We start from the raw sequence: 15,317 nt of genomic DNA on the forward strand, positions 1-15,317 counted from the left end.
ATGTATCCAGGGGTTGATCCAGGGGTTCGAAGCAGATGCCTTACCCCATGGCAAAACAGAATCGTGGATATTGGAAACGAATATTAAGTACAATAACTAAAGCCGCCCCCCCCCCCTTCCCCCTGCCTTACTGTAACCCAACCCCTTTCTTGAGCAGTTTTATGCCCTTAGAGGCAAATGCAAATGTAATAACATTTTTTTCTCATCAGAGAATTACAGCACCTTTTTCTTTCTATTCAAATTTTTTTTCCCTTCAAAGTAGTGCCCCCCCCCTCCCTCCACCACTCTCCGAAAAAGAAATCCTGGATTTATCATTAATGTATGTGAAAATGCTTCATCCTGTACTGAAATATCCTTGCACAGAGAATAGAGGAGTGAAAGTCACAAGAGAAGCGCTTTCTGTGCTTGCACAAAGCATTTCAACCTCCTATGAAATTCTATACCTCCATGCCTACAAGCTAAACAACTGCTTTGATGGGAAAGACGCATTCAGAAGCTCCTGCAAATGGTGACTGCGCAAACTTTGAGAAAATGCAAGAAGCCACTCAACACTTCTAAAATTCTATATATCTCTCTAACTACAGATAATTATATACAATTACTTTGATGAGGAAAGATCCAATTAAAATGCTCGGACTGTAAATTTATAAAATGCACACAAAAGATCTAAGAAATCTTACATTTCTTTATCTGTCTAATGTATATAAATATTCAAATACTTTAATAGGAAAGACGTATTAAAATGATCCTGTACATTTAAACGCAGAACAGTGTCAAATTTACTTCCATAATAATCAATCTACATGTACATGCATACAGTATTTCTAACTCTGTCTTAAATGTTTTCACAGGTACAGGTAGAATAATTAAAGTCCTTTCAGGAAATGAAGAAAATATTTGTACCTGACAGCCTTGAAGCAGAACTAATCTTATGCAAGACTTTGCCCATTAGTTAAAAATTAGCCCCACCTTGCTTCCGTTGCCTGGTGATAATTCCCTTAATGAGAGAGTTTTTTCCTCATCCCACTCTCTCTCTCTCTCTCTCTCTCTCTCTCTCTCTCCTTTCTCTCTCTGTTGCTCTGTCTCTCCCTCTTTCTCTCTCTATCTATCTAAATATGTACATCTCTCCTTTCTTTCTCTTTCTCTCTCTCTCTCTCTCTCTCTCTCTCTCCATACATATATCTATCTCTTTCTTTCTCTTACTCTACTCTCCTTCTCTCTTCCCCTCTCTATCTCTCTTTCTCTTTGTCACTTCCTTTCTCCCTCTTCTTCCTCCCTCTCTCTCTCTCTCCCTCCCTCTCCCTCCCTCTCCCTCCCTCTCCCTCCCTCTATCCCATCTCTCTATCCCTCCCTCTCTCCTTCCTTCTCTCTCCCTTCCTCTCTTCCTCTATCTTCATCCATCCCTCCTCTCTGCCACTCTCTCTCTCTTTCACTCCTCATCTCAAGTGTTTATGTCTGCTAGTGCCTGGCAGATGCAATTTGCACAAAGATTAATCACTCAATGTACATGTAATGGATTCACTGGCGTTCTATATATCTATCCCTCATCACACATATAAGCAATTTTCCCACTCATTCTATATCTAACTTAGATTATCTACTTTCCATTTATTCCATATCTGACTGAGATTATCTACTTCCATTTATACAATACCTGACTTAGATTATCTACTTTCTATTTATTCCATATCTAACTTAGATTATCTACTGTCTATTTATTCCATATCTTACTTAGATTTTCCATTTTTTGCTTATTCCATATCTAAGTTAGATATTCTTTTTTATGTTAAAATGATTTGAAAAGTATTATTTATTTTCCATTTCTTTAGATAACCCTTTTCATTCTCTACTTTCTCTTTTTTAACTTTAAATATCTACCGATAATTTTCCTCTTTCTTCATCTTTCAACCTCTCTATAATTTCCTTTCTTTTCTTCTGTCTATCTGTTTGTGTGTGTGCTTGTCTGTCCCTCTCTCTCTGTCTCTGTCTCTGTCTCTGTCTCTCTTTCTCCCTCTTCCCTCTCTCTCTCTCTCTCTCTCCCTCCCTCTCTCCTTTTCTTCCTCTCTCTCTCTCTCTCTCTCTCTCATCTTGACATGCTCTATCTGTTCCCTAATTACACTTGCAGCCCCGGTAAGCTCATTAAGTGTTCTTCTTCTTCTTCTTCTTCCTATCTTCATTAAGCTCCATCAGGTTTCCTCTCCTCAACGACCCACTGAACGACCAACATATTCCTAATGATCAGCTTCATTGCATGTATGCTAATAACGTGCGGGTACATATTAAAGATGCTGATAAACCCTTGTACCATACTACCAGTAGACATGATTATAAGCATGCATACAAATTTATCTTAAAGCCCCACTGTACTACATGTACTTATAGCTACTTGCACCCTCGATATAACAAACAATGCATAATCAGTGACCATTGGTCCCCATGATCCTCTTTTTCTTATGTTAATTGAGAGCTGATTTGATGAGATAACCACCTGTCCAGTGACCTTGCAGAGTGGTCTAATCCCTCTTGTACACTAGTACATATGGGTGTTTAAGGAAATATTTCTGGTTGGGATAATGTATATATCATGAGAGCATTGGTCAAGAATCAGGACTTCTGAAGAACTAAATTAATTTCTTTTTTGCTCATATCTGAGTTTCTTTTTCTGTGCGTGCACATGCTATGCTCTCGTCCTTGTATACATGTACATTTATGACATATGGCTACATCTAGATGCAGCATCATAATTGACATGAATTACATTTTCATGATCAGCCTTGCATTCTAATTCTTATTTTCCATTATTTTATTAATCAAATCTCTTTTTTCTTCTTCCTCCCCCCCCCCCCCTCCCTTTCTTTTTAAATAGCAAAGGTTTCATCTTTTTCTTTATGTCAATTTATAAATTTAAATCCCTCCTCGAAACAAACTTGTTTAAAAGAATTTTTTCTTAGCGCATAAAGACACTACAGTAGTGATATGCCCTATAAAAGCACTGTATTATTGTTTATCATTATTAAAAACTAAATATCAAGCAAAAAATTATTCATAACAACTGATCACAGGTTTTTAACAAAGCACAAGGTTAGTCTCTCAGTCTCAATTGCTTTGTTCAAGTTGACTTCAAATTAAATTAATTAATGAGTACGTCAATGATATGCAGTCATTAAAAGTTTACAAATTAAAAAGGAATGATTAATCACTATTCACACACAAGCAACAAAACACAACCTTCATCATTCATACATGCACCACACAGTAGCCTGAACACACAATGCAACTGCAAGGGTTTCCCCAAGTATCTTCTTAAGTTTACATCAATGATTAATATACAGGCCGAGGGTGACTACAAAAATACGCATTAATCGCTTTTGCTGAAGATAGTAATACAGGTACATATATTTTGTTAATGATATTTGTTTGTTTGTTTGTTTTATACTTTGGTGTAGAGTGCATCACTGCAGATATGGGTGAAAACATATTGCACAAGTACACAATTGTTAGTCTCTCAAAATACACACTGGAAACAGAGAAAGCTCTTGGAAGAAAAGCGCACTCTGCTGACAGCCAGAAAAGCATGAATCCTTTCTTACAGAGATAATGCCCTTCTGGCTCTCAGAAGAAGTTAGAAGAATTAAGATTCGTTTCAAGACAACCAACAAAAAGAAATGCTTTGTTGCACAAATTATCAACAAATTTAAGTTAACATAATTATATTAACACAAGAACCAGAAGGTCATAGATAATGTCTCTAAGATTCTAGTCATTTCCCTCAGCATTCATTTTAAAAGATAACTATCAAATTCTGATTGCAAAAGAGCAGAAGAGATATTATTGTTGCAAACTACTTGCAACTTGAATAATAACCTTGTTATTTGCAATACTGAAAATAAAATGTTAAAACTATTCGAAATGGACACAAAGGACCTTGTGATTTGAAATCGTACTTTGAAAGAAAGAAGGACTATTTCTGCTCTGATAAAATGCATTACAATTCTAGTTGCATACCACATTGCACTGCATACCACAAATCAACGACAACCACCTGTTGTAGGTACTTACTGTCTGGTGTTGTGGCATTGCTGGTGTGGTTCCGTGGAGGACTGGAGAAGTCCAGGTCCAGGTCTAAGAGGTTCCCAGCAGAATTGGATTGGTTGCTGTTAGGGACAAAATTCAAATGGAAAATTATGATGAGATTCTGTCAAAGATCCTGGTCCTATCCTCTCATTTAGACCAGGAATGAGCCTTTCAACAAATTTATTAAAAAAATACCACCGGTATGGTGATATAATAGTGGGTTTACAGTTTTCGCAGTGATAGCATAAGCGTGTTACAGAGAAAGATGAAACGAGATGAAAAGAGATAACAAAAACTTTGAAATAAAATAAAAACCAAAGAGCAAAGAGAAGGAAGAAGCATTTCATTGCATAACACTGGACAAACCCTTTACATGACATAGCTTCATTCAGTTCATTGTATTTATAAAAAAGTTTAAATCGAATCCATTCCCGCCAAAAGCATTGACTAAACAAGAATTCCCATCGTGCTGAGAAAAATACATTAAATTACAGTGCCCTGCAACCCTTCTTATAAAGAGTTGCTATTAATCCAAAGTCATCCAATCAATCGCAAGTTTAAGTGTCTTATTTCTTAAGTACATAGTTGCGATTAATATCAACTCTTTGTAAGACGGGGTACAGGTTCATGATCTTTCGTCTAAGAAAAGTTATTAAATGAAAAGTTTATAGAAAGACAAGCCCACACAAGATACAGAAACAGAAAGTCTATGCATGCATATTTACAATGCATGTCACATTTAACTTGCAACACAATACTTTCATTTTCCACTCATAAAAACATTTTAATGCTCTTAGAATATAATGGTAAATACATGCCTACACAAATCATATCAAGTCCGAATCCTAGTTGATAAAATAATATTTCAAATGTGCATGATCTTTCTGTTTGACACAGACACTATGTACATGACGGACAAAAAAGCGGACAAAATATACAGTTCCTCATTCTACCCTCAACAACTACTGTGGTAGACAAAGGAATATCCCTTCACTGTTATTATGTAAATATGTGTAGAACAGGTGAATATGCATGTGACACCTGTTCTACACATTTTTACATAATAGCAGTGAAGGGATGTTCCTTTGTCTACCACAGCAATTATTGAGGGTAGAATGAGGAACTGTATATTTTGTCCTCTTTCTTTGTCTGCCATGTTCATAGTGAGACCTATCTTTCTAAAAAATGATGTAGAGTTTATCATGTGATAATTATAATCATGTTGGTAGCTGAGTATGGATCTACATAGACATGTTCCCTGTAAAAAACATTAATGCCACTAATGACATTCTATGTCAATGTACATTGGACATGCATACCATTCACAAGTGCACACCATATCTACACATTTATCATGCTTACAAAACTATATGTGCTTATAATTTTTTTTTAATGAAACTTAGAATTTATAATAATAATAAATAATAATAATCCATTTTTTTATATAGCGCTCAATACACCGATCCAACGATGTGCCTAAGCGCTTTCCAGATATATTATACATGTAAATTACATGCCAATATTGAATTCTTAATGCAGAAATCATTTTGTCAATGTAGTATTAAAGTTATTAAAAATCTTTGACATTACACCTACTCCAAGCAAAAACAATGTATTCAAAAGGACAACATTCATGGCTACTAAGCTATCTGCTAGCTTAATACTACAAGAGAATAACCGAGAGATATATATGTGATTGAAACGCTTTTTACTGCTTTAGCAAGAATTCATACTAAACTGCAGATTATTCACATGAAACTAGGATGTACACAAAATGTGTTGATTCTACTCTCGCTAGTATGATCATCAAATAAAACCAGAAATGATAAATGTAGTTGAGTAAGATATCAAGTACAATTTCAATCAAGTTTTAAAATGTTCAACTATTCATCATTGGAAAATACAAAGACTTGTTAGAAACATTTATGTTTTTGAAGTAAAAGATTATCTAAATGTTAAAAGACGAAATGATAAGATATAAGAACTTGAAACTCTAAGATTATTTTAATAATTAGCATTTACTGTAACTGGGATGATACGGGCTTCTCCTGAAAGGGGGAGGGGTCTAAGATCCCCTCTTTTTATCTTGGCCATTTAAATTATTTTGTATTCTATTGTCTTATATGAATTAATTGTGTAAGTTAGTTTTTCAATTCTGTCTTTTCATCAGTTTTAGACTTTTAGTGATGATTTTTCATAAATACAGAGTTTTAGTTTATATTTCCTTTTGATATATTTCTCAATTTAATGGTAAAATATAGAAAATAACAATGCTGCATCTGTTATCACAAATAAAATAAAGTGGGAGAACTGCACTTAAGAACATTGGGGTGTACCAAAACTTTAACACAAAGTCATTCTCCTTTCTTTTGGTGCAAACAAAATATGCCAAAAGAAATGAAACTGGGGTATAAAAATACTATAAATGAGACAATTTTTGTGCCTGGTGCATTATTTGGTGAAGACAAGTGATAATAGGGACTTTTCGATTTGCACGTTCACTAGTGGACTGCGACGTATGCGGGTTCTTTTGAAGCAGTGCGCATGCGCATCGATGAGCTCATCGTTCGTAGCAGAATTCTCGAACGAGTTCGCTCTTGTTTTGCCATCGTTCGCAAACTGTGACGATACATGTTCGTAAGCAATCTTTTGTAGGCACGAAACATCACATTGAAGTCACAAAATGGACCCAATTGACTTAATTCTAGGACCGGAGAGTGGTGGAAGCGTGAATTCTTTTAAATGAACACATTTTTGTGTCTGTAATTTCCCTTAAATAAAAATTGTTGCAGAATAATTCATAAAATGAACACATTTTATTTGTGCATCGCAAATCTGTTGCAGCATAATTTTCGAGATCAGTCCCATGCCCCGAATTTGGTGTGTTGAATCTTTAGCTTTTCGATCGAATTTCGTGCTCACTAAGCAGAATAATTCATAAAATGAACACATTTTATTTATGCAATGCTAATCTGTTGCAGCATAATTGTTGAGAACAGTGCCATGCACCGAATTTGGTGTTATATCTTTAGCTATTTGATCGAGTTTCGCGCTCACTAAGCGAGCGTCGTAGTTGTGTAAAATCGAAAAGGTAACGAACAACAGTCAGCGTGCCTCGTCAACCCTGCTTAGATTGACCGCATACGTCGCAGTCCACTTATGAACGTGCAAATCGAAAAGTTCCTATTGAAGAGACAAAACGGAGAAGAAATAACGGACCTGAATCGTAACCAGGAGTTACGATAGACTCGTGAGTAATGAGTAGGCGAGATGCCCAAACTAGACATCACAAAGTTGGCAGAAAATAGAACAGTAAAAAGAAAGATTTTGATAAAAAAAAAACAGGATGAGAGGGGATAGTGAATGAACACAGATAGAAGTAAAAGGTCAAAGATGAAGTCCAAAGATCTTTACAATGGACTTTTCTAAAAACTAAATTTGATTGCTTAATGTTGACACTCTTTTTAAGGATACACTGTATACATGCATGTATATGGTCAGCTTGCACTGTACATGTACAGTATATTCAAACATTTTCATGAGCATCTCATTAAAGAAGTCATAAGTTCTCGTAAAAATGAAAAGGCACTTAAAAAAGAAAATACACATTTCGGCACAGCAAAATTAATGATTTTTGCTAACTGATTTGATATCAGATTACACCCAAGTATTAAACTATCGAGTAAGAAGTGAAAAAAACATTTAATTCAATTTAAAGATTCTATGCAACATATAGGCCAAATATAATACATAATATCACTCACTGCATATGTACAGTATGTTGACATAATCGAGCAAATATTCCCTATTGAATTAACTTTCAAAAGTCCTAACAACCAATTTTACAGCATGATAAACAATTCAGACAAACTATTTGACACTTTTTAAAACAACATTTTCAATATGTAAATTCCCAGAACTTGTGATTACTTTCATTTTAATTCTGCCAATAACATCTGGGGAAGATGAAGAAAAATGCAAACATTTACACTACTTCTACACCGAGTATACAGCCAGATTATCGGCTGTCATTGCTGAAATCAAATGCAGAAGTTATTTCATGCACAGGTTAATTTCAAAACAGATCAGTAGCAGTTCTAGAGGGGTTTTAGGGGGCTCAAGCCCCCCTCCCTTTCAAAAGGCACTTGTAGAAAATCAATGCAAGAACCCCTAAGCCCCCCCCCCCCCCAAAAAAAAATCCTCTAGAACTGCTTCTAAAACAGATGCGGACAATCGGACAAGGACACAAAATCACAAAGGCCTGTATTCCACTACAAACAAGACAAACTGATGCTTGGTTTTAGTGCAGTCTAAGTCACGTTTTACAATAACTGTTTGGAACTCGGTCTAATATTTTAGGTCACTTTCATAAAGAAGACCATTCATAAAAACAAAAAGTTGCTCATTTTTTTATTTTTTTATTTTTTTAGGGGGGGGGGGGGGTGTTTACATTGATTTATTCAAATGATTCATTTGAATGATTCATTCAAAATATCAGGTTCAGCATTACTTTTGTGAACAAATATTAAACACATTTACTCAGATATGCAATCAAAATTATGGTAACAATTTTTTTTTAAACCATGTAAGTAGACTGGTCAACACACCCTCATAAAATCGAGCACCAATGCAAATTGAAATAGAAATTCTATAGCTTTTAAGTTAAGTTCCAAGCTGGCCGTAACATCAAATGTTTTTTTACCATTAAATGCTCTTTAAACCACTTGAATATCTGATATCAAAAGCATACCATGTTTTCATGTATTCCTATGAAAATCAAGTACATGCTCAATTCTTTTTTTACTGGTTGGTCTCCTTTAAAATTGACTTAGACTGAGCTAGAACCTACTAACAGAGTTGAATTTTCAGATTACGGGCCACAGACTACATCTACATAGACATACAAGCAGGGAAGAGAGACAGCAAGAAGGAGGGAGGATAGGGGAAGGGGTCTTCTACAACTACTGACATTCACAACAGGCTGGATAGAGAGGGGAGGGGTTTAGGGACTGTCAATCATTCGTAACCACACCTTCTTGGTAACCATGGGTTATTATTCAACCGATTGTACTTTTTACAGTACAGGTTGAAATTTGGAGATCTATGACAGAGAAGAAACAGGGCAGATTGAGTTGAAAAACATAGTAAGAGAAATGACATGAAGAAGAAGTACATATACATGTATACAGGTATAGTCAACTACATCTACAGAGGCTACATAGCACACAAGATCAACACTGTGGCCCGAATTCACAAAGGAGGTTTGTCGACAAACCTAGGTTTATGTCGCGTTTCAACACGTTTTTACAAACCTTGGTCTGTAAAAACGTGTCATATGACGCACATAAACCTAGGTTTGTCGACAAACCTGTAATTTTGTCTTGCAGGCCTGAGAAGTCATCTGAGGCTTCATAAAACTGACAGAACATGAGACAGACAACCTAACATTTCTGAGGGTTCGAAATAGTAACATTAGGGACTTTTAGATTTGCACGACGAGAACGTGGACTGCAAAGTGTGACATCCTTTTAAGGCACTGTGCAAATCTAAAAGTCCCTTTTGTCAGTTCCTTGGACCGTTGGCTACTGGAATGCTTCCGAGTACAGAAGCCTTACAATGGAAACAAGAAAAGTGGCCACTGTAGACAGGTGGCCTTTCTACACAGATTCTACTACACACATTTCTCTTTGGGACACGAAGGTAACCACTAACATACAGATGCACATCATAGAAAGGTGTCCATTAAGGTAGCGCAAAATGGCACGACAACAAGCATCCCAAACGCAAAAGCAAAATGACTACGGTAATTTCTTAAAGTCATTTTTTGATGGCATCGAGGTAGAGCCATATCATTTACTGCTAAATTGGTAGGGCTAAAAAAAAAAATTAAAGGCTGTCTGTACTAGTTTGGCCAGAAGGGATTAGACCACCCAGCATGGTCACTGACAGGTGGCTATCTCATCAACTCAGCTCTCAATTAACATAAGAAAAAGAGGATCATGGGGGACCAATGGGCACCGCTTAGGCATTGTTTTCTATATAGAGGGAGCAAGTAGCTACAAGTAGTACAGCATGGCTTTAAAACGACAATCAAATATGTCAAATTATAACTCTTTGATTGACGATATTAGCAATTATTATGCCTTTTGCGTTCCAGATGCCTCTTTTCTGGCCACCATCTTTCGGTTCTAACTGTAGTTGATTGTTCTGAGGACCAGGGCCCAGTTTCATCAAACTTGTTATCAATAACAACTGCCACAGATCTATGACAAAGCTGCTCACAGCCAATCAAATTCAAGGATTTCAGTAGCTTATAACAATGAATGTATCTTGTTATTGATAACAGGTTTCATGAAACAGGGCCCTGCAACTGATTCAGTTCGATCACAACTCTCTTTGAAAACGGGACCCGGTCAAACGAACACTACTCTACTACAAGACCTTCCATACTCTAAAGTAAACAGAGTACCGGATAAAGTAAAAACAACATCACACAAAGAGGTTTTCTAGACATCATCAACTGGCTTTGCAGTTGCGACGAGTTCAACCTACCTGCTTCTGTTTAATGCCGTTTGTCTTCTGGATTGTAGATCACCGTCTGGAAACAAAACAGAAAAACCCGAGATGAGAATCTGCTTCTATTTCCTGCAGATGTTTCTTCACAAAGATTTCTTAAATGCTTCTTGCTATCTTTTCATCTCCTCTTTAGAATATGCTGTACCTAATGAAATATTGGGGCTATTTTAGCTTTCGTTATATATGCCTCTTCCTAATGTTAGACATGTATGTTGTTACCTTTTTTTTCCCTTAAAGAAATGTGGAAATAAAACTTAAACTTGAAATTATTTATGTGTACATGGCGACTGCATTACATGTATAAATGGGGTTTCAGTGACCACATCTTGCAGTGCGGCGGAACAGGTTGCACAGATGAAGACCTGGCCCTTGTTAATGAAACGGCCATTGCAGCAATCGGGCAATGCAAGAACTTAATTTAATTTTATTTTATTTCATTAAGGAACTTTACATAACTATCTTGATCTAGGAGACACGAACGAACGAGTGATCAACTAACTTTACAAATCATTCAAATTGATAAGAAGAAACCAAATGAAATGCACTAAGTTCTTTGGGCTGGACACTAGGAATGTGAAGCAATGGACTTTGCCTCCATCGTCGTATATATCTCGTCTACCATGACAGCTGATCTCTTTGAAGATGATGGTGAGGTATAAAATTCATCGACTGGAATGAAAATACACGTAATCATCAAAGACTGTCTGTGCCTGAAAGAATTGTGCCTAGTGGATCAAATTTTACATTTTGACCTGGCAAGTTCTATTTTCTTTTACATCAGTCACCTTGCAATATTTTCAAAAAGAAGTTCATAATCACTTCAAGTTTTTAGATTTTGACTACCAGTATCTGTCAAAGCAATTCAGGAGGATTAACATGGAACTATTTAAAGTGTTTACTCACTTGTTTTTTCTCTCCGCTTCTGGGGAAGAATAGACAGCAAAAACAAGGAAAGGAAAGACGTTAGTGATATGAAAAAGACTTTACACATCTTGATGATATGTAATACATACATGTAACATCAAGTACACTGTGGCTTTGAGTAAAATATCATCAAGTCACTGAGTAGCACAGTGTATAAGGCATACCTATCATACCTTTTATTGCGCAGTGCCAGCTTATGGTCTACTTGCCAACAGTGCATAACCCAATACCTAATTTCCACTTCGCAGACAGAGGACTCAATGGGAGAACCAATAGCGCAGCTAGGGAAGCAGCTAGGGAAGCAGCAAGTTACGTGACCATACAGCTCCAGCTGACCTGAAATGGCGCTAGAGGGGATTTTGCAGGGGTATTTACACAGTGTGGCTTTAATAATCAATAAAATCTAAGAATCTCTAAAATAGAGAATACCTATCAGACAAAATGAATACAATGTGTTCCAAGTTGACCCTAAATTGATTTTTATGCCTAAATATATCATGTAGGAAAGGGTTAGTTTACAGCTCAGATATTTCAGAACACTTTGTTAGGCATTATGACTGATAGAGGTTTATGCCTTCAATACCTCCCGTCCCATTGCCAAACTGACCTCCGACTGACCTGAGACTGACCTCTGACTGACCTCTGACTGACCCCAGAATGACCCCAGACTGACCCCAGACTGACCCCAGACTGACCCCAGACTGACCCCAGACTGACCCCAGACAGACCTTCGACTGACCTCAGACTGACCCCAGACTGACCTCAGACTGACCTCAGACTAACCCCAGACTGACCTCCGACTGACCTGAGACTGACCTCTGACTGACCTCTGACCGACCCCAGACTGACCCCAGACAGACCTTAGACTGACCCCAGACTGACCCCAGACAGACCCCAGACTGACCCCAGACTGACCCCAGACTGACCCCAGACTGACCCCAGATAGACGTTAGACTGACCCCAGACTGACCCCAGACAGACCTTAGACTGACCCTAGACTGACCCCAGACTGACCTCAGACTGACCTCAGACTGACCTCAGACTGACCTCTGACTGACCAGAGACTGACCTGAGACTGACCTGAGACTGACCCCATACCGACCGATGGTTGGCTATTGTGTGTAATGTAATTTTTGGTTCAGTTTGTTGTATGTCTGATGTCGGTCACGATTGTGTGACTGATTCACAAGAGTTAGCACCGCTACATTGGCAAAGTATTTATTGATGCATCTGATATATGAAGTGAATTTCGTTAAAAGCGACACCTTTTACAATAACCTCCAACCATATTACGGGTTCTGTATTCAATGGGTTGAAAACAATGACTCGTTTGGGGAATACCCTACTCAGTTGCCAATTTACAGGCGTCGTCGTTGTAATAATTATAAAAGAATGCGGCTCACCTGTGCAGGGGATAACGTTAGGCCACCCAGTGACTTCTTGATTTCATCTACCGTAGCTGTCGTCTTGGGGAGGTTGGCATCCCGTGGCTTGATTTCCACCCGTATCCGTCTCGTTCGATCCTCACTTTCTGAATCGGAGTCGGACTTGTCAGAGTCAGAATAGAAATGATGATGATGCGGCTGCTGATGCTCAAGTGGAGATGACCGCCAGTCAAGGAAAGCTATGCTTATGTACATCAACTCAACTCAAACTCAACTCAAACTCAACTCAAACTCAACTCAACTCAACTTAATCATAAATGGCTTTGCAGACATAATACAGGGATGCCAGTAAGAATTGATCAGAGGGCCTGAAAATTACCTAGAATGAGCTAGTTTGTACACAAAAAAGCCTAAACTATGGTATGAAAATAACTCGCCTGAATTCAGGCTATTGCCTGAAAACTGGCATCCCTGATAATAATACTAACAATAATTAATAATGATAACAAGAACAACAACAATATTTCTGGGCTTATGGAATGAGATTTTGCAAAGTATGCTTCATATTTCTGTTTCTTTAACACAGGTGATAATTTTATTTACAATAATCTGCAAATTTAATGGTTTATGAATAATCACCGGGTTTTATTTTCTGGATTTATTTTCTGGGTTATTTGCCTGCTCATATCAGTTTGAATTTATTCATACATGTATTCAAATAGTACGTAATACTAATGAACTTGCTTTTGCAAAAAGCCATGGACAGCTTGTGTACTGAATATCTTTTGTGAAGTATAAAATAATCTTAGTGAAAGATATCTTTTTAGATGTATTAAATACATCAAATTAAAGAAAGGATATCTCGATTGTCCTCAGGTTTGATGCTGAATCCTTCCTCATCCACTTGTGGAGTGCTCTGGAGGGAAACAAGAAATAAAAGAGCTTTTTTAATATTGAGTACTTATAGAGAAATATATAGCTTATGAATATGAAACAATACTGTTTAGAAAGTATTCCACACTGCAGTATGTATGCAATAATACAGTATGTGGCTGTACAGAGAAGTCATATCATGAGACTGAAAAATCTTGTTGATACACTACATAAACTATAAGGTTCAAACACAGATATGCATATATGGGACAAGGATTAAACCAACAGCTAATATGACATGTAAAACAGAAATGAACAATTCTTAGAGTACAATTGGTAGGGTTTACATATCACATGGAAAGATTCCACAGAGCTGTCTTTTCAAAACATGGGCAGGATTTTACTGCGAGAAAAGGGTTCCAGTCTTGTACATATAACTTACATTATAACAAAAAGGCAGTTAAGTTGAAAAATATTATGGAGAGCTAGAGCAATGCATGTGCTGAGTTTGATAGTTTATCTATTTGACTAAATTGCTACCAAGCTGTGGCTTGTAAAAGGAGAGTGCCAAGAACTTGTTGCAAAGTGATTGAAATATGAGTGCTAGATATGATAATTGGTAGAATTTCTTAGGCTCTTGCACCTAAATGAGCTGCATAACCTCCCCTCTAAAGCACACAGTAATGAGCACATCTTATATAATAAATGATAATAATGAACAAATCACAAAATGAAGGGAGAAAAAGTAGTATGAAGCACAATATACCACATTATGACATTGATTAACCTTGAAACTGGACATTATGAAAAGCAGATCACCTTAGCAAATCACCAACGATTTAAACACGGAATAATGAAGGTAAAATGAACGTTATTAATGAAATAATGTCACAAATGTCACTGACACAAATATAAATTATGTTCAGCGAAAGAAAGTAATTTTACATACATTAACACACAACCAATACTCATTCAAACAATGCACAGGCGATAAGAACAAGTTAAGAACAATATTACAAAGACTTTGCCACAAAAATAAGATAAATACATCATAGAAGAAATAAATTGCAGCATCTGTACTATGCTGTAAATGATACATGATTACAAGCATGTAAATGCACATACTTGTCATCATGACTTCATAGTATTAGAACATTCAACATTTACAATCAAACTTTAATGAGTATTCTTGGATACAAGTTTACTTTAAGTTTCAACATCAACATGTCAAACCTATAAACGATAAAGAGTTAAGACATAATCTTTTAAAAATCTGCACAACCATAAATGTGGAAAGTTTACATACATGTAGGATCTTTAAAACTAATATACTGTTTATCACAGTGGGCATACAATGTACTAGAAGAAATACAGACAATTATTTGTTTGTGAATACTACAAACTTAAATTTTGCTGACTCAAACTAGTCAGATATAAGTCAATATATGTATAAAAGTACATTTGTCTATCTTTCAAAAAGTACGG

At 36.6% G+C, this 15,317-nt stretch overlaps 1 protein-coding gene across 13 annotated transcripts in view; it reads right to left on the minus strand.

Moving 5' to 3' along the window:
* Nucleotides 1-15,317, minus strand: part of LOC100893850 (F-BAR domain only protein 2) — a 101,961-nt gene that overhangs the window by 16,677 nt on the left and 69,967 nt on the right. For 8 of the 13 annotated variants that reach the window (XM_030996415.1, XM_030996410.1, XM_030996416.1 and 5 more), the window contains 6 exons: nt 13,821-13,875; nt 12,978-13,171; nt 11,554-11,572; nt 10,627-10,672; nt 9,107-9,175; nt 4,060-4,154 (listed from right to left, as the gene is read on the minus strand). In XM_030996415.1, the coding sequence (XP_030852275.1) occupies nt 4,060-4,154; nt 9,107-9,175; nt 10,627-10,672; nt 11,554-11,572; nt 12,978-13,171; nt 13,821-13,875 (478 nt within the window). The remainder of the gene's footprint in view (nt 1-4,059; nt 4,155-9,106; nt 9,176-10,626; nt 10,673-11,553; nt 11,573-12,977; nt 13,172-13,820; nt 13,876-15,317) is intronic. The other 5 variants (XM_030996413.1, XM_030996421.1, XM_030996420.1 and 2 more) reach the window with 3 other exon arrangements.

The sequence above is a fragment of the Strongylocentrotus purpuratus genome, unplaced genomic scaffold (assembly GCF_000002235.5).
Source record: "Strongylocentrotus purpuratus isolate Spur 01 unplaced genomic scaffold, Spur_5.0 spur5_scaffold_3, whole genome shotgun sequence".
Classification (NCBI taxonomy): domain Eukaryota; kingdom Metazoa; phylum Echinodermata; class Echinoidea; order Camarodonta; family Strongylocentrotidae; genus Strongylocentrotus; species Strongylocentrotus purpuratus.